Source organism: Neofelis nebulosa, chromosome 13, assembly GCF_028018385.1.
Source record: "Neofelis nebulosa isolate mNeoNeb1 chromosome 13, mNeoNeb1.pri, whole genome shotgun sequence".
Lineage (NCBI taxonomy): Eukaryota > Metazoa > Chordata > Mammalia > Carnivora > Felidae > Neofelis > Neofelis nebulosa.
In genome coordinates this window covers 91220210-91239234 of record NC_080794.1, presented here as the reverse complement: position 1 = coordinate 91239234, position 19025 = coordinate 91220210, and the positions used below count along the sequence as shown (strand labels likewise).

At 47.2% G+C, this 19025-nt stretch overlaps 1 protein-coding gene across 2 annotated transcripts in view; it reads right to left on the bottom strand.

Annotated features, from left to right (window-relative positions):
- The window catches only part of PPP2R2D (protein phosphatase 2 regulatory subunit Bdelta), a 52553-nt gene that overhangs the window by 19272 nt on the left and 14256 nt on the right, over nt 1-19025 (bottom strand). For both annotated transcript variants that reach the window (XM_058698157.1, XM_058698156.1), the window contains one exon: nt 1324-1421. In XM_058698157.1, coding sequence (XP_058554140.1) covers nt 1324-1421 — 98 coding nt within the window. The remainder of the gene's footprint in view (nt 1-1323; nt 1422-19025) is intronic.

The following is a 19025-nucleotide window of genomic DNA, read 5'->3' as shown; positions in this document are numbered from 1 at the left end:
GGCTCTGTGCTGACAGCTCGGAGCCTGGAGCTTGCTTCGGATTCTGTGTCCCCACCCCCACCCCTGCTCTTCCCCTGCTCACGCTCTGTCTCTCTCTCTCAACAATAAATAAACATTTAAAAAGTATGAAAAAAAATTTTTGTAAACTATACAGACAGCAAAATTAGAGCTGCAACATGTATATTCCAATGAGATGCTGGCACACCTCTCCTCACTTACAGAAGCAATCCTCCACTGACTGGGGGCACCCAGGGCTCCCTCTCCTACAGATGCCCCTACGTGCCTCCTCTCTGGTGGCAGGGCCAGCATTCACTGCCGCACAGATCTACTAGATTCCAGGGCCCACTAGCTGCCACACCAGTTTTGCCACAAAAATGTAGACACCAGAATCTGCAGATGAGAAAGTAACCGCACACTGACCTGCCTGGACACAGACGAGGGCCTGTGTGTGACTCTGTCAAGAGAAAAGACTGATGGCTTTCCACAAACCCAAGCCTGGCTTCCCGGTGGTTCTGCCCCGGAACGTGTGCACAACAGACGAGCAGGGCACCAGGCCATCTTGCTTCCTTCATCAGAACTCATCATGGGCTCTGACGAGGCTCCCCAGAAATAAAAGGGGGGGGCTGCAAGGCCTGGTTCTGCCTCCCATTCTCCTCTTACGCATGACTGAAAAACATGGGTTTCTCTGCCCTTTCCCCCCGCAAAGCGGGAGTGACCGAAAAGGCAGTGCTCGTGATTGAGATTCACCTGTGGGGTCCTTCAGGCCCCAGTGAGGACTCCTTCCTCCCAGCACTGATGGTGGGGCCTCGGGGGGGTGCAAGACTGCTGCTCACCTCTGAGGAGGGACACAGAATTCATGGCCCCCCAACACACACAGAACCTTCCCCGCGGCTAGTGCCGCAGGAGCCGTTCAGAGCATACTTACTGCTGGACAGCATGGCTGGGAGCCGCCACCTCCACTGGCTTGTGAAGTGGTTTTCACCGACAGTCACTTGAATTAATTACAGGATGAAAGCAAACGAATGCAGAACCCCACCACCCAATCCTTCATCTGGTCCTCACGACAGCCTGCGGGTAGGGCGAGGACTCTCCTCCCCGAACGTAAGGGCACAGGGACTTAATCGGAACTCAGAGGGTGGACGTCAGTGAGCTGAAACACAGATCTTGCTCAGCCCTGAGGTAAGAAGATTCTATATGGTTAATGTGATGTAACCGAATCTAAGTGAACTTAGAGACTGAGAACGTGCTGTGCTGCTTTCCTTCCTTCCCAGTGACATGAGAAAGGCTGCAATTCATTTGGTTTGTGTGCAGTGAATCACTGACCTCTTGTTCCCGCTGAAAAATAACGACTCTGCCGCCCTTGTCTCCCGTTGCAAGCAGATCTCCAGAGTAATTAAATTCAACAGTTGAGATGATGTCAGCTGTCAATAAAATACAGAAGCAATTTATCAGATTATGATTTTGAAAGGAGGCATAATCAATACCAAAAAGCAGTAAAGGTTCAAAAGAAAAATAAAAACATATACAACTTTCTCCCTATTGGATAAAGCAAAATTTTCATGGGAAACTTGTAATTACCAAGCAGCCAATTCTGATTCTGGTGCCCAGAGCCCAAGAACACATACGGGCTTATGGGTTTTGCTCAACGGATTGAACACCTGGTCCCTAGGGCACCAGGATTTATCTAGACTGTGATGTCTTGAGAGAAGGATATAGAGTAAAAATTTAGAAAGTTAATTTTGAAAAGAAAAACAGAAAAGAACTGGTCCTAGAAGACTGGCTCTAATTTTATAATGCATGCCTAATATGAACTTTTAAAATAAATCTGATTCTTACATGATGTTGACAGAATGTTTTTAATATTCTTTGCAGTAACTTTTGCTGCCTTCTGTACACAATATCCTTACAAACAGCACAAACTCTATTTCACCGACTGGATACAGTCACTACCATCGATAATGACAATAATGACGCCATCATTATCTAGTCAGACACTGCTGGTTGGGTACGGAATTTCTCACAAGGATCTTGGTCATCAGCTCACTACGGGCAAAGGGTACAAAGAACAAAGCCAAGTGCTGGAAAAGTCCTTAGGTACCTAAGGCTAAGGCCTAGAAACAATAGATCTGAACTCATGAAATGGACTCCTGGAGCAAAAAAATAGAAAACCTGGTTGTCTTCAGCCCAGGGGTGCTGAATGCAGACTGAATCAGGACAAAGATGGCTTCGGTCCGGCACAGGCCACTGTCAGCCTGCTCCTCTACCACCGGGACTCTTCACCTGCCCCAGACAATCTCCTCTCCAGCGGCTCCGAGGAAGGGCTGGAAGGGCTGGATCAGAACCTCCCCCCGCTGCTGGGGCACCGACACGAAAGGCCTGTGTGCCTGGCAGATGAGTGTGTGCTCTCCACCTGTGGGGCTACAGCTCCGCCGAGGCCAAGGGGCTTAAACCCAAATACTGCCGCACAACCAAAGTCTATAAAGAACTTATTAAACTCAACACCCAAAAAACAAATAATCCAGTGAAGACATGGGCAAAAGACATGAACAGACACTTCTCCGAGGAAGACATCCAGATGGCCAACCAACACATGAAAAAAAGCTCAACATCACTCATCATCAGGGAAATGCAAATCAAAACCACAATGAGATACCACCTCACACCTGTCAGAATGGCTAACATTAACAACTCAGGCAACAACAGATGTTGGTGAAGATGCGGACAAAGAGGACCTCTTTTGCACTGTTGGTGGCAGTGCAAGCTGGTGCAGCCACTCTGGAAAACATTATGGGTTCCTCAAAAAACTAAAAATAGAACTACCCTTTGACCCAGCAATTGCACTACTAGGCATTTATCCACGGGATACAGGTGTGCTGTTTCGAAGGGACACAGGCACCCCCATGTTTATAGCAGCGCTATCAACAAGAGCCAAAATATGGAAAGAGCCCAAATGTGCATCGATGGATAAATGGATAAAGAAGATGTGGTATACACATACAATGGAGTACTACTCAACAATCAAAAATAATGAAATCTTGCCATTTGCAACTATGTGGATGGAACTGGAGGGTATTATGCTAAGTGAAGTTAGTCAAAGAAAGACAAAAATCAAACAACTTCACTCATATGAGGACTTTAAGAGACAAAACAGATGAACATAAGGGAAGGGAAGCAAAAATAATATAATAACAGGGAGGGGAACAAAACATAAGAGACTCTTAAATATGGAGAAAAAACAGAGGGTTACTGGAGGGGCTGTGGGAGGGGGAATGGGCTAAATGGGTAAGGGAAGCTAAGGAATCTACTCCTGAAATCACTGTTGCACTACATGCTAACTAATTTGGATGTAAATTTTAAAAAGTACAAAATAAAACAATAAACAAAAAAAGACCCTCCCCCTGAGGTTGTCATAATGTAACACAAATCTTAAAGGTGTGAGCAAACATTTTAGTTAGATAGTGGTTATTATAGGACTTCCTGGGAAATGAGCTCTCACTCTACTGTTTCTAAAGAGGCTCCACCCCAGGAGCCCAATGTGGGGCTCAAACTCAAGACCCCAAGATCAAGACCTGAGCTGAGATCAAGCTCAACCCATTGAACCACCAGAACCCCTGTGAGCTGACTTTTAAACACACTGAATTTTCTGCCTGGGATTTCTTGCTTTCCTTTAAAAAAACAAAAACAAAAACAAAAACAAAAACAAAACCATTCAGTTAGATCTGGAAAAGAATTAGGCTTGTTAGAAGTGCCACTTTTTAAATTAAATTACTCAAAATAACCCAATTTGCTTAAATGAAATTAAAATATTCTGTATTGGACTAAATGGCACTAAATCTCTGTCATTCATACCCAGGGGGTGTACAATATTATATAATTAATGGTATTCTAGCTCTGTCAGTGATTTTTAAACTTAATTAAAATGGACTGAATCTTTTAAAAGAGAAACTCCCATGACTGCCACTGGTGAGAAATGACTTTCATTAAGCTACGTAAATATGCATGAATCTAAATTTAGAAAATGCTGTCTGCAGAGTTTAGCAGAGCTCTAAAATCAAAACGTATATAAATATACAAACTGAACACCAAGACAATTACAAAACCAATAACATTTTAACTACCAACATGAATTTAATGTGATGGCTGTTACTTTACAGAACTGGCGTGATGCTAAAAGCATAAACACGGCACTAAGGGCACCGAGCGGCGCCTTTAAACCCGTCAAGCCCCGCACGATGGCTCAGCGTCATACGGGCAACGCTAGCACCTGCTGGCCACCTCTGCGGCACCGCGGCTCCACACGGCCGCGGCAAGGACCCCGCGCACTGGCACAGTCCGCACGGAGGCACTTTGCCAGGAGGGGGTCATCGGGCTGATGCAGAACTTACTTAGTAGATGTTTAGATCAAACTCGGAAACTATGACACATGCTTCGCAGCCCCGAAGAGCCCACCTCAGACTCTCTGTCTGCAACACGCTTACATCTCTCCCGCTGCCACTAAGGGGCCAGAGAGGAACTGGAAAGGCGTCCGTCCACAAGGCAATGGTGGTGAGCAGGCTCTGACAGACACATGATGGCGAGGGGTGGCAGGCGTGGTGGTGACAGTCTTTTTCTTTTTTTCTTTTCCTTTTTTTTCCAGAGAGGGAGAGAGACAGAGCGCAAGCAGGGGGAGAGGCAGAGAGAGAGGGAGACACAGGATCGGAAGGGAAGCAGGCTCTAGACTCCAAGCTGTCAGCACAGAGCCTGCCGTGGGGCTCCAACTCATGAACCGTGAGATCACGACCCGAGCCGAAGTGGGACGCTTAACCGACTGAGCCACCCAGGCGCCCCGACAGTCTTTTTTTTTTTTTTTTAGATCCAAGTTAGTGAACATGTAGTGTAATAATGGTCTCAGTAGAATTTAGTGATTCATCACTTACATATGGCGCCCAGTGCTCATCCCAACAAGTGCCCTCCTCAATGCCCATCACCCATTTAGCCCATCCCCCACCCACCCACCCAACACCTTTCTAGCAACGCTCAGTTTGTTCTCTGTATTGAAGAGTCTCTTACACTTTGGTGGGGATGGTCTAAGTGTGCACAGGAGGCCAAGGTCCCAATGTGCTGAGGGCCTCAGCCAGGCTCCACACCGGAAACTGGGCACAGAGATGGCAGAAGGTCTTGTACTGAACTGCTGGGTCCCCAAGCTTGTGCCCATCCCGTCAGGTGGCGACTCCCGCTCCCTTCCTGATCTCCAAACGCTAGCTGCCAGGAGTGAAGTCCCCACCCTCCCTGGGCCTCCTCTCCAAAGTGACAAATCAAGGGACAAACGTCCTGAAGCTTCAAACGCCCGCAGGGCCTGAGAGAAAGATCGGCCCCAGGAAGCCCTCCGGCTGGAAAGCCCACCTCGCACAGGACTAGCTGCTGGCTCTGCAAGCGGCTCCAGATTAAACATGAACCGACAGCTCAGGACCTGCAGACAGGGGAGAAAGCGGCCAAAACAAGGGGGCTGGGGGAAAGGGGCACAGCGCTTCAACAAAACCAACAAAACCTCAAGGAAACGACACTTTACGTCCTCGGGGAGTTGACAGTTAATGCCTGCTAACGGGAGTGACATCACCAATGTCAGCTGAGTGCCTGCGAGGTGCCAGGTGGTATTCTGAGCACAGCCTTGCATTTAGCCAGTGAACCTCCCACACCTATGAAGCAGGGCTCCCGTCACCCCCGTGATGGAGAGAAGTGGGCGCTGGATGCTGTATGCAGCTCACCCACACTGGCAGCCCCAGCCACTAATCGGGGGGCGGCAGGGTGCCCCTACGTCCGGCAGGGTCCCTAGAGGATGAGCTGCGTGCTACCTCGAGAAAGGAAAACCAGCAAGTGTGTTTTGAAATTCAAACGCTAATAACAATTTTAAAGCTCAACACCTCTTCCAAAGCCTGGAGCACGAAGACAAAGAGAAGGACAATCACCATCACAGGATCAGGTTAGGTGGCCCATTAGCCAGTTAAGCTCCGGAAAGACGACAGAGAGAAGGGAGTGAAAGGAGGAAAAAAAAAAAAAAAATCAAAGGACGAAGGCAAGAGTCTCCTGACAAGGTCTGGTGAGCGCCAAGCCTGAAAAAACCCCTAGCCCAAGGTGCCTCACCCTGAAAACTAAAACACCCAGGATAAAAGGGAAATTCTAAAATTCCCCAGAGAAAACAGATCACAGACAAAAGGAACCAGACAGGAAAATGGTGGATGGAATACCAACCACCCTCAAAATTCTGAGAAAACGTAACTTTCAACCCATAATTCTACACCCAGTCAAACGTTCAATCGGGTTTCAGGGAGGAGTAAAGATGTTTTCAAACACGCAGAGCAAAAATGCCTTTCTCAGAAAACCACTGGAAGATGTTTGGCAAAATGGGAATAAACCAAGGGCAAAGAAGATGGGGGGAACTGACGTGCCCACCACGGTGAGGACAGTGCCGAGGTAGGAGTCAAGGACCCTGGAGAGCAGCAGTCCCGGCTGGAGGAGGATGGCCAGGAGACGTCCTGGGAAGAGAAGGGCTAGCGGCCACCCGCGCCGTGTTTGGGAACGTCACTGCCGTGTGTCTGACCATGTCTGCTTAAACTGCACTGAAGACAGAGAAGCAAGCATGTGAAAAAATTAGGCAATCGTCAGCTCTAGGAAAAATGAAATCGGTACGAAAGAGAAAACGCACATATACTTTAATTCAGCAATGAACAGTATTTGCCTGATCCTGAGGGAACCAAAACTTGTAAGAGAATTCCCTCAACTCTCTCCTTTTTTTCTTCCCCAGGGGAGGTGGGGGAGTGCACGTGGGTGGAAGGTGATGCTAGTGAAAAAGCACCATCACCAGGTACCGTGGGACGTCAGGACTCCCTCTTCAAAGCCAGGAAGTCAAAAGTCAGCAGGGAAGATGTTATTCAGGGGCTGCTAAGGATACTTCCCGGCAGGTGACGAGGAAAGAGGCACTGAATGTGAGATAACAAACATTATGGTGACACAAGGAAGAAGCAGGAACAAGAAATGCGGAGCGGGGAGAGGGGCCCAGAGGGAAAACATACAACGAAGTTTTAGAAGACGGGGAAGCGAAGCCTCGTTCACGTGCCCCGGCGCCTGGCGCAGCACAGGGGGACCCAGGGCACAGGGAAGCAGGGTGAGCAGACGGGTGGGGTCGGGGAGCGCGTGGCACAGGAGGCAGGGTGGACCTGGGCTCTAGAGGCGGTCTCGTCAGACCACAGCTCTTTTTTCCACGAGGTGTGAGAGAAGGTTCACCTGCTGAGAGCGAAAGGGAGGGGGTGCGGGTGAGGTGCGGGGGGGGGGGGGGGTGGGGGGGGGAAGGAAGCGTTCTCGGGCGTGAGGCCACACTACAGAACGCGGGACTGTCTCTGTGCCAGTGCCCACGTGAGATCTGAGGTCAGCAGCTTGTTTCTAAAACCAGCAAACCTGCTGAGTGACTACCGTAAGCCATGCACTGCCCTGGGGACACAGCACAGGCAATGCCCCTGCCCCTGACATCTGAGTGGAGGAAAGGACTCTGAACAAGCCCACCCAGGGGCGCCTCTGCAGCTACGCGGCGCAGGCAGAGGGTTAGACCAGGTCTGGGTTCTGGCAGGAGTGAGAACGGGGGCTGAGAGAGACGAGGAGGTAAGAGTGAGCCAGGGGTGACACGGCGTCAGGCCCCGGGGTCCAGCGGACGGGTCGGGAAAGACGGCTCTAGTGGTGGAGTCGGGGGTGCGCGCGAGTATACAGGGGTTTGCTAGATGATTCTTGCACTTTCCCAAACTTTTAAGTTTTTCAAAACACCAACAGGGATGAACACGTCATTTCCTCTACTTCCCTCGAGCTTTCCTGCCACCGCCCTAGTCTATCGCCTCAGGCTGAACGACTGAGACGGCCCCCCAGGGGCCCGCTCCCTTCCTCCGCTGCCCAGAGTTGTGTCCACAGAGCGGGCGGAGGGTCTTCCCAAAGGCACGAGTAACATCAGCACCGTGCCTCAAACCCTATCAACACCCAGCTATCACGGCTTGTGTGCTCCCCAAATTAAGCAGCACTCACTCAGAACTCACCACCCAAAACTGCTGAGTCACTGTCACAGAAAAGGAAACCACAGCGATTAGAAGGGAGGTACAGTTCGCCGCGGTTCAGTTTTTTCTCTCCTCTCTCCCGGTGGTTAAAGACGTAGAGGATTACTCCACCACCACCTCCCGGCCAGCGAGCACGATGCAGGGGAGACCCAGAGTTGCGCACGCTCCTCCAGAGACCACTGTCCCCGTCCTGGTACCCCCTTGTGAGCAGGACCGTGTGAAACACGGTCCCGGGAAGTGGTCACCATTAAAGACAAGCATCTGCTTTCCTTAAGATGTCACCAAAGCTGGTCCTGGGCCGGGAAGCATCTCAAGAGGCATTCGTCCCCTTCGCCCATCAGGAAGACGGGTGAAAACCATTACACACACACCAAACCGCTGCTCCAAGTGTCACAAAGACGGGGACGACAGGAACTCTCACGGGCCGCGTGCGGGACAGAAAGCGCACAAGCCCTTGGAAGACTGCTGGGCGCTGTCCACCAAAGCCAGGCAGCCGCCGTCCCGCGACCCAGAGACCCCGCTCCAGGCACACGGTCGCCAGCACCACACAGTTGTGGTGTCACCACGGCCTTACCAGCGGCACCTTCACAGAACAGGCAATTCAGACATCCAGTAACGTAGCAAGATGCCTCCACGGCGGAGCGCTCCCGCGGTGCCTCCCGTGGCAATGAGAGCGCACGGATTACAGCTACACCTAGCAAAGTGGATTAGTCTCAGGAAGAAAATACTAAGGAGTACTTACTGTTGGATCCTATTTATATCAAGTTCAAAGCCAGGTGAATCTAATCCATAACGTTAAGTCCCTCCAGGGGTAGGAGCGCCCGAGGTACCCGCGAAGTGCTCTCCTGAGCGGGCTGCGCTCCCTGGCGCCTGGGACCCCGCATGCAGCCAACTGCACCGTGTCTCCCCTGCGACCCGGTTACAGGTGTCCACCTTCTCCCGGATCCTCATCCGTGGGTCCAGTGCTGGCAGGCCCCCGCGTGCCGCTCACATGGACAGACCTCCACGGGCCCCCGACCACCTGGCGACCACCTCTCCACACCTGGTCCCATGCCCCAGCTTCCCTCTCTGCTGAGGATTCTGCTTATTCGTCTTAGAAACCCAAGTGTCCAGGGACAACTGGGTGGCTCAGCGGGTTGAACGGCCAACTTCGGCTCAGGTCATGATCTCGCGGTCCGTGGGTTCGAGCCCCGCGTCGGGCTCTGGGCTGATGGCTCGGAGCCTGGAGCCTGCTTCGGCTTCTGTGTCTCCCTCTCTCTCTGCCCCTCCCCCACTCACACTTTGTCTCTCTCTCTCTCTCTCTCTCTCTCAAAAATAAACATAAAAAAATAAATAAATAAAACCCACAAGTGCCCAGAGCAGACTGTCCCGCCATCAAGAGAGGGTCCGTCCCACCTAGTCTCCTCGAGGACTCTGCTCCGATGACAATATTCCCGCTCTCTGAAGCACCATCAGTTTTCTCTCCTCTAACAGATCAGTCCTAATTTCAAACAGAAATGCTGTAGTCTATCATATTAAAAAAAAAAAAAAAGCTGACCTCCACACTCCACACCGGCCACTGCGGCGATCTCTGTCCCCGTGAAGCAAAGCGGGACAGCGCTCTGTCCTCACTGCCTCTCCTGATTCTCTCCGGAGCTCACTCTGAGGAGTGTCTGCTTCCACCACTCAGCAAGTCCACCTGTTTCAACCCACCAGGTCCTTTGTCACCGTTACCAAACCCATTCTCTGCCCCATCTATGAACTCAGAAGAGGGGTATCTGGGGCACCGGCCACATTGTTTAGCTCCCACCCTCTGGAGCACTGGTCTGAGTGGGTGGTGTGCATTCACACTGTAGGAACTCCGACAGTAAGAACGTTAACCCCTAGGACAAAGAGGCCTTTCGAAAATCACGCTCAAAGATCCTGAAGAACACTTTACTGTATATTCAGACTGAGGAGTACCATCTACTCTCCAAAGACAAAGAGCGCTCTGAAACCTTCCGTGTTTACACTAAAGAATGGAAAATCTCTTACGGGCAGACGTGAATGAATGTTACATTTCTAGCTATGTCTTTTTAAAGCAGTCACCAAAGGCAAAAGTTTTCTTTCAGAAAGCAGACACGAACTGGCAGTGAATATAAAAAATGGAAACCCCCCTGTAAGAGATATAGTAAGGTTCTAAACTAGAGACACTATGATCTTAAGAGCACCCCAAATTAAGTTTCTCCCAAGTATGAGCAGACTGGATAAAATGTGACAAAACAGAAAAATCTGAATATCATTTTCTAGTCAATCGCTACAAAAGTTTGTGGCAAGTTATCTAAACTGGAGAAATCAGAAGGGACAACTGAAATTCAATTTCTCTACTCCTACAATAAATACTATTTTAATAACAGGAAAAGTAAACCGTATCTTAGGAACACGAGGATGATTTACCTTATGAAAATGAACCAACATGGATACACCATTTTAATAGAATTAACAGACAAAAACTGCACGTTTATCTCCTGCGCAAAGCATTTGACAAGGATAATCCAAGACCTGATCATAATAAAAGCACTCAACACACTAAGAATAGCAGGGACCTTCTTCAACTTGATAAAGAACACCTACCAAAAAAAAAAAAAAAAAAAAAAAAAAAATCCACAGCTAACATCATACTCAATGGTGAAAATGTGGATGCTTCCCCCCATAAGAGCAGGAACAAGACAAAGGTGTTCGCGCTGACCTTTCCGGTAAGCTTTCTCCTGAAGTCTCCAGCCAGGGTAATTAGGCAAGGAAAACAGAAGGCATCCAGATTAAAGAGGAATAAAGTCAAGCTTCCTCTGCTCCCAGGAGACATTATCTTGTCCATAGAAAGTACTAAGGAATCTACACAAAACTATCAGAGCTGATAAACGGATAAATAAATCAGCTGATAAATAAGTATCAGTGCAGCAAGGGTAGGGGAGACAAAAACAGAGATCGACGGTACTTCTCTACTCTAGCAATGAACGGTCAAAAGATGAAGTAAGGAAACGATTCACTTTATAGTACCATCAAAAGTAATAAGGTGCTGGGGCGCCTGGGTGGCGCAGTCGGTTAAGCGTCCGACTTCAGCCAGGTCACGATCTCGCGGTCCGTGAGTTCGAGCCCCGCGTCAGGCTCTGGGCTGATGGCTCGGAGCCTGGAGCCTGTTTCCGATTCTGTGTCTCCCTCTCTCTCTCTGCCCCTCCCCCGTTCATGCTCTGTCTCTCTCTGTCCCAAAAATAAAAAAAAAAAAAAAAAAAAAAAAGTAATAAGGTGCTTAGGAATAAACTTAAAGAATTGCAAGATCTACAAGCTACAAAAACTGCAAAATATTGTTCAAAGAAATTAAAGAAAACCTAAAAACGGTTAAGATTTCATTCGTGGATTGGAAGACTGAGCGTGAAGACGGGAGCATTCTTCAGATGGATCTACAGAACCCAGGCAACACCCCTAGAAACTCCCAGCAGTCTCCCCCGAGCCCCCGCCCCCAGCGGAAACCGACAAGCTAAATCTTAAAAGGCACATGGGACTGCAAGGGTCCCAGAACAATTTCTAAAAAGAACAAAGTTGAAGGGCTCACACCTCTTGACCCCAAAACACACTGAAAAGGACAATAATTAAGACAGTGCGGTACTGGCACAAAGACAGACATACAGACCAAGGGAATAGGATTCAGAGCCTAGAAAGATACCCTCCCATCTATGGCCAATTCATTTTCGACACAGGTGCCGAGACAACTCAAGGTGGGAAAAAACCCGGTATTTTCTGTATGGAGACAACTCAATATCCACATGCAAAATTAAGACATTGGACCCATATCTAACACCATATACCAAATTGATGCAAAATGGGCCAAAGACCTAAATATAAGAACTAAATCTATACAACCCTCAGAACACAGGAGCACATTTTCATGATCTCGATTAGGCAATGGTTTCTTAGAAGATACCAAAAGCACTGCAGACAAAAGAAAAAAAACCCCAGATAAATTGGACATCATCTAAATTAAGAATTCTTGTGCATCCAAGGGCACTGACAGTGAAAAAACTGCACAGAATGAGAGGAAATATTTGCAACTCATGTATCAGGTAAGACTCTAGTCTCTGGAATATATAAATAACCCAATAGATAAAAAACAAAAAACAAAAAACAAAACCAACTAAAAAATGGGCAAAGGGCTTGAACAGACTTTTTTTTTTTCCCAAAGAGAATACACAAATGTCGAATAAGCACCGGAAAAGATGCTCCATATCACCTGTCGCTAGGGAAACAGAAGCACAATGGGATAGCACGGCACCCATACAGAAGGATGGCTCAAGTAAAAACAAAAACAAGAACTGTTGGGGAGGATGTAGACAAACTGAAACCCCCATAACACTGCTAGTGGGATTGTAACATGATGCAACCACTTCGCAAAACAGTTTGGCATCTCCTCAAAAAGGTCAACGTAAAGTTAGCACACGACCGGCGATCCAACTCTTAGGTATCATGGCTGACAAAACTGGAAACACAGGTCTACGTTAAAACTTTTTCAAGAATATTCACAGCAACATTATTTAAATTCAGCCAAATACTGGAAATAATCCAAACTATTCATGAAATGAACTCAAAAACAAAATGTGGTCCATATTCACCCAGTGGAGTATCATTCAGCCAAACAATGAAATACTGACACCTGCTAGATGGATGAAACTTGAAAATATTATGCTACATGGAAAAAGCCAGACACAAAGCCAGACCTATTATATGATTTCAGTTATATGCAACATCCAGAGTAGGGAAATCCACAGAAACAGAAAGTAGGCTAGTGGTTGCCAGGAGGTAGGGGAGGAAGGGATGAACAGTACTTGCTGATGGGTTTCTTCAGGGGGTGATGAAAATGTTCTAGAATTAGACAGTGGTGATGGCTGCACAAGTCAGTGAACATACTAAAAAATACCCAACTATAGTCTTTGAAAGTATGAGTTTTATGTCAAGTGAATCCTATCTCAGTAAGTCTATTATTATTTCTTAACTTTTTAATGCTTATTTTTGAGGGGGGTAAGGGGCAGAGAGAGAGAGAGGAGACACAGAATCCAAAGCAGACTCCAGGCTCTGAGCTGTCAGCACAGAGCCTGACGCAGGGCTCGAACTCACAGACTGTGAGATCATGACCTGAGCTGAAGCTGGACACTCAACTGACTGAGCCACCCGGGCGCCCCAATCCCATTTCATTTAAACTGAAGGAGCCTCTGTTTCTTTTTGGCCACTTCTCACAAGCATGTACGTTAGGTGAAGGCAGCAGGAGATCAGGAAACTCAGTGTGTGCACATCATTCCCCAATTAAAAGTCTTGTCAGATCTGGGGCGCCTGGGTGGCGCAGTCGGTTAAGCGTCCGACTTCAGCCAGGTCACGATCTCGCGGTCCGTGAGTTCGAGCCCCGCGTCAGGCTCTGGGCTGATGGCTCGGAGCCTGGAGCCTGTTTCCGATTCTGTGTCTCCCTCTCTCTCTGCCCCTCCCCCGTTCATGCTCTGTCTCTCTCTGTCCCAAAAATAAATAAAAAATGTTGAAAAAAAAAAAAATTTTAAAAGTCTTGTCAGATCAATTCCGGTAGACTTCAAGACTTAGGAAACCACGTTTCACTTCTGTCGTTAAAGCCCAGCAGAGATTTAACCAAACTCTTCAAGGAGAATCTGACTCGTACGGAGTATTCCACGCTACCTCCTCCACCCCATCCTAAAAAATGACAAGTTTTTATCCCAAAGGCTATCTGACAGCATACATTACCCTTTTCTGTAGACACGTTAAGTAACCTGAACAATTTCCAGGGACGCTCTATGCTGTATCGCCTACCTAGTGACTGAGTAATTAAGTGCTGGTAATTAAGTTCTGCCACAGCAGAAGTCTGAGCCAAGACCAGTAACAGCACCCTGGCACAATCATCAAAGCACGTACTAGACTGTTTAGAAGAAAATTAAAGCTACGCACTCTCCAACTGAACATCTTGCCCCTACGAGGATTCTCACTGCCCTTACGATAAAGATCACAAGCCTCGTTCTGTTCTCCCCTTTGCCTTCTATGGTCCGATGACCGAGGCCTTAGTTTCTCAAACTGGTTATAATTCTTGCTGTTTCAAGCCCTCCTCCAGGCTCTCTACTCTGCCAGGACAGCTCCTCCCACCCCCCAACCCTGTCATCTATCTGTCCTTCACACCACAGCCCAAGGTTCCATTGCCCAGGGAAGCACTTTGACAACTTCCTTGCTACGTCTCAGGACCACGTGGGCCGCAGGGCAGTGCTTCTGCCCACGGCGCATCTGAAGCATGGGTGCACACCTGCAGAATGGATGCACCAAGAAGCAAGAGGAGGAGCTGAGAGTTCACCTGCTAACCCTGGTCACTCGCTATGCATCAGCCAAACTGCCCTCTGCTGCACACCCAGACAGGCGACCGCACAACCGGTCCTTGGTATTTCAGACTCACACTGGCAAGAGGACGGTGACGAGCTTTTTTGTCGTATATGTGAAAGGGGCCACTCACCTGAGAAATTGGCCCCAAAAGGGGAAGACTCTCTCTCTAAATTTGGGAAATGACCTAATCTAGTCTGTCGTATTAGAAAAACAGACTGCTATCATTTCTCTCCTTATATGCCATCTTTTCTCGCCCCCCCCCCCCCCCCCCGTAAAGTAAGCTCTATGCCCCACGTGGGGCTTGAACTCACAACCCTGAGATCAAGAGTCACGTGCTCCACCAACAGAGGCAGCCAGGCACCCTCTTATATGTGATTTTTTATTACTATCTGTTAGGAACACACACAGCCTTGAGACTGTTCCTTATACCAAATAAACAGTTCAGTTAGACTTAAATACATGTGAAAAAACTCACAGGTGTTTCTCAGAGAAATCCCCAAATAGGCAAGATTATCAAATAAGTGAGTCTACCAGGTAACTGATAAAACAAGGCAAAGTTGTTTTTTTTTAAGCTTATGTATTTTGTGAGAGAGAGAGAGAGAGAGAGAGAGAGCGAGCGCGCGCACACGCACGTGCATGCGGGGGAAGGGCAGAGAGAATCCCAAGCAGAATCTGCACCATCAGCACTGAGCCCGACACAGGGTGACCCCATGAACCCTGAGGTCGTGACCTGAGCCAAAATCAAGAGTCGGATGCTTAACTGACTGAGCCACCCAGGAGCCCCACAAGTCAAAGTTTTATCAAACTTTAAATAAGCAAACAATAATTACTCATCCCCAGTTTGTGGTTTTAGAAAAAGTGTAAGTTATTTTTGACCAGTAAGTTCGTTCAGTGCATATAAATTCAATTTCTAAGTAGCTTTTCAGGAACGTATTTATTCTTTGAGAATAAACATTTTAAGAGTGCATTCAATGATTAAAACGATAGATTAGAAATGTATGATTTCCTACTTCAAAAAATCCACATTTGGGGCGCCTGGGTGGCGCAGTCGGTTAAGCGTCCGACTCCAGCCAGGTCACGATCTCGCGGTCCGTGAGTTCGAGCCCCGCGTCAGGCTCTGGGCTGATGGCTCGGAGCCTGGAGCCTGTTTCCGATTCTGTGTCTCCCTCTCTCTCTGCCCCTCCCCCGTTCATGCTCTGTCTCTCTCTGTCCCAAAAATAAATAAAAAACGTTGAAAAAAAAAAATTTTTTTTTTTAAAAAAAATCCACATTTAACTCTACCATAAAATGGAATAAAATTTGGGGTACCTGGGTGGCTCAGCCGCTTGGTTGAGTGTCTGACTTCGGCTCAGTCATGGTCTCGCGGTCTGTGAGTTCGAGCCCCGCGTCGGGCTCTGTGCTGACAGCGCAGAGCCTGGAGCCTGCTTTGGATTCTGTGTCTCCCTCTCTTTCGGCCCCTCCCCCACTCATGCTCTGTCTCTCTCCCTCTCAAAAATAAACATTAAAAAAATTTTTTTTAATGGAATAAAATTCTGATATATTCAAGAGAATGAGAAGACCAGCCACGTACCAGTAGAAAAGACTGGCAAAAGACACAGCGGATAAAGGACTGCTATCCAAAATACAAGAACTCTTCAAACCGACAATAAGAAAACCCAATCACAAAATGGGCAAAAACCCTAACACAAGATCTCCAGACGGCAAAGATGCACCGGAAAAGATGCTCCCCATCACCTCCTCAGGGAAATGCAAATGACAACAGGACCCCGCTACATACACACCTATTAGAGGGGCAGAAGTGGAAATCGCGGACGAGACCAGATGCTGGCGAGGCTGGCGAGTCACAGGAAGTCTCCTTTGCTGCCGTGGGGACGCACAATGGTGCAGGCGCTTTGCCTGAAAGTCTGGTCTTTCTTAGAAAACCCAACATTCTCTTCCCATACGATTCAGCAGTTGTGCTCTGTGGTACTTACCCAAAGGAGGTGAGAACTTACGTCCACACAAAAACCTGCACGTAAATGTTTACAGCAACTTTATTCATAATTGTTAACACATGGAAACAACCAAGATGTTCTTTAGTCGTTGAACGGATAAACTGGCCCATGCAGACCATGGAATACTGTTCAGTCCTAAAATGAAATGAACCATCCAGTCCTGAAAGGCATTAAAGAACCTTAAATACGTGTAATGAAGTGCAAGGAGCCAGCATGAAAAGGCTGCACACTATGGGATCCTAAGTATACGAGATCCTGGAAAAGGTAAAACCATGGAGACAGTCAAAAGATCAGTGGTTGCCAGGGGTGAGCAGAGATGAGCAGGCAGAACACAGATTTGTTGGGCTGAGAAATGACTGTGTGATACCATAATGATGGACGTGTACCATTATATATTTGCCCAAACCCACAGAACGTGTGACACCAAGACAGAACTGTAACGCAGAGCAGGTTGATAATGGGACTTGGGGCAATAACGTGTCAGTGTTCTCGTTCTTTCATTGTAACAAATGCACCATCTGGTGGGGGGTGTTGATAATGGGGGAGCGTGTGGGGGACGGGGAGAGCAGGGGGTTATATGGAAAATCTTTGTGGCTTCCCCTTAACGTTGCAGTGACCCTAAAACCACTCTAGAAAAATAAAGACTTAAAAAAAAATTCTGATAAGTGCTACAAGGCAGATAGACCTTAACAAATTAAAAACACTATGCATAGTGAAATAAACCAGATACCGACGAACAAGTGTTGTATAATTCCACTTACATGGGGTCCCTACAAGAGGCATATGAATTTTCACAGAAACAGAAAGCAGAGTAGAGGTTATTGGGGGCTGGGGGAAGGAGAAAGGGGGGAACTGTTATTTAATATGGACACAGTTTTTCTTTGGGACAATTGAAAAGTTTTGGGTACAGACGGCAGTGATGGTCACACCACACTGTGGACGTAATCGATGCCACAGAACTGTATGCTTACAAACGGTAAAAACGATCAATATTCAACTATGTACAGCTTACCACAGTTAAGAAAAAAATCCAGCTCTCTCAAGAATGTCCACTCTCACCACTTTTATTCAACAGGGTGCTTACTGAAGTCCTAGGCACAGCAATCGGACAACATAAAGAAATAAAAGGCATCCAAACTAGTAAGAATGAAGTAAAACTGTCACTATTTGCAGATGACAGGGTAACACTATATATAGAAAATCCTAAAGAATCCACCAAAAAACTACAACTGATAAATGGATTCAGTAAAGTCACAGGCTACAAAAGTCAAGGTACAGAATCTGTTGCAGCCCCATACACACTAATAATGAAGCAGCAGAAAGAGAAATTAAGAAAACAATCCCATTTACAATTGCATCAAAAACAGTAAGATACCTAGGAATAAATCTAATAAGGTGAAAGACTGTACTCTGAAAACTGTAAAACACTGATGAAAGAAATCAAAGACAGCACAAAGAAATGGAAAGACATTCCATGCTCATGGGTTGGACAATCAAACACTGATAAAATGTCTACACTACCCCAAGCAATCTACATGTTCAATGCAATTCCTACCAAAATACCAACAGCATTTTTCAGAGCTAGAGCAAACAGCCCTAAAATGTGTACCACAGAAGACCCTGAATATAGCCAAAGAGACCTTGAAAGACAAAACTGGAGGGATCACAGTCCCAGACTTCAAGTTAAATTACAAAGAGGCAGTAACGGAAACAGTATGGTACTGGCATAAAAACAGACACACAGATCAATGGAACAGAACAGAAAACCCAGACACAAACCCACAATTATATGGTCAATTAATCCTCGACAGAGGAGGAATGAATACGCAGTGGGAAAAAGACAGTCTCTTCAACAAATGGTGTTGGGAAAACAGGCAGCTACATGGCAAAGAACGAAAGTGGACCATTTTCTTACACCATACAAAAATAAAGTCAAAATGGATTAAAGGCCTGAATGTGAAAAACTGAAACCATAAAAATCCTAGAAGACAGCACAGGCAGTAATGTCTGTGACATGATCAGTAGTGGTATTGATCCAGATGTGTCTCCTGAGGCAAGGGAAAACAAAGGAAAAAAAAAAAACCCCTACTGGGATTACATCAAAATAAAAGGTTTTTGGGCTCAATCTCATGAACTGTGAGATCGTGGCCTGAGCCAAAATCAAGAGTCTGAGCCACCCAGGAGCCCTGTGCAGAGCCTGCTTGGGATTCCCACTCTCTGCCCTTATCATACGTGTGTGCATGCTATCTCTGTCTCTCAAAATAAACTTAAAAAATTACAGACGATATATCTGATAAGGAGTTCGTACCCAAAATAGAGAACTTATACAACTCAACACCCAAAAAAACAAACAATCCAATTAAAGACTGGGGAACATTATAAAAGGGGGGGGGGCGGGGCATCTGGGTGGCTCAGTCCATTGAGCATCGTACTCTTGGTTTCAGCCCAGGTCATGATCTCACAATTTGTGGGATTGAACCCTGCGTGGGGCTCTGTGCTGACAGCATGGAGCTTGCTTGGGATTCTCTTTCTCCCTCTCTCTTTGCCCCTTCCCTGCTTGCTCTCTCTCAAAATAAATAAACTT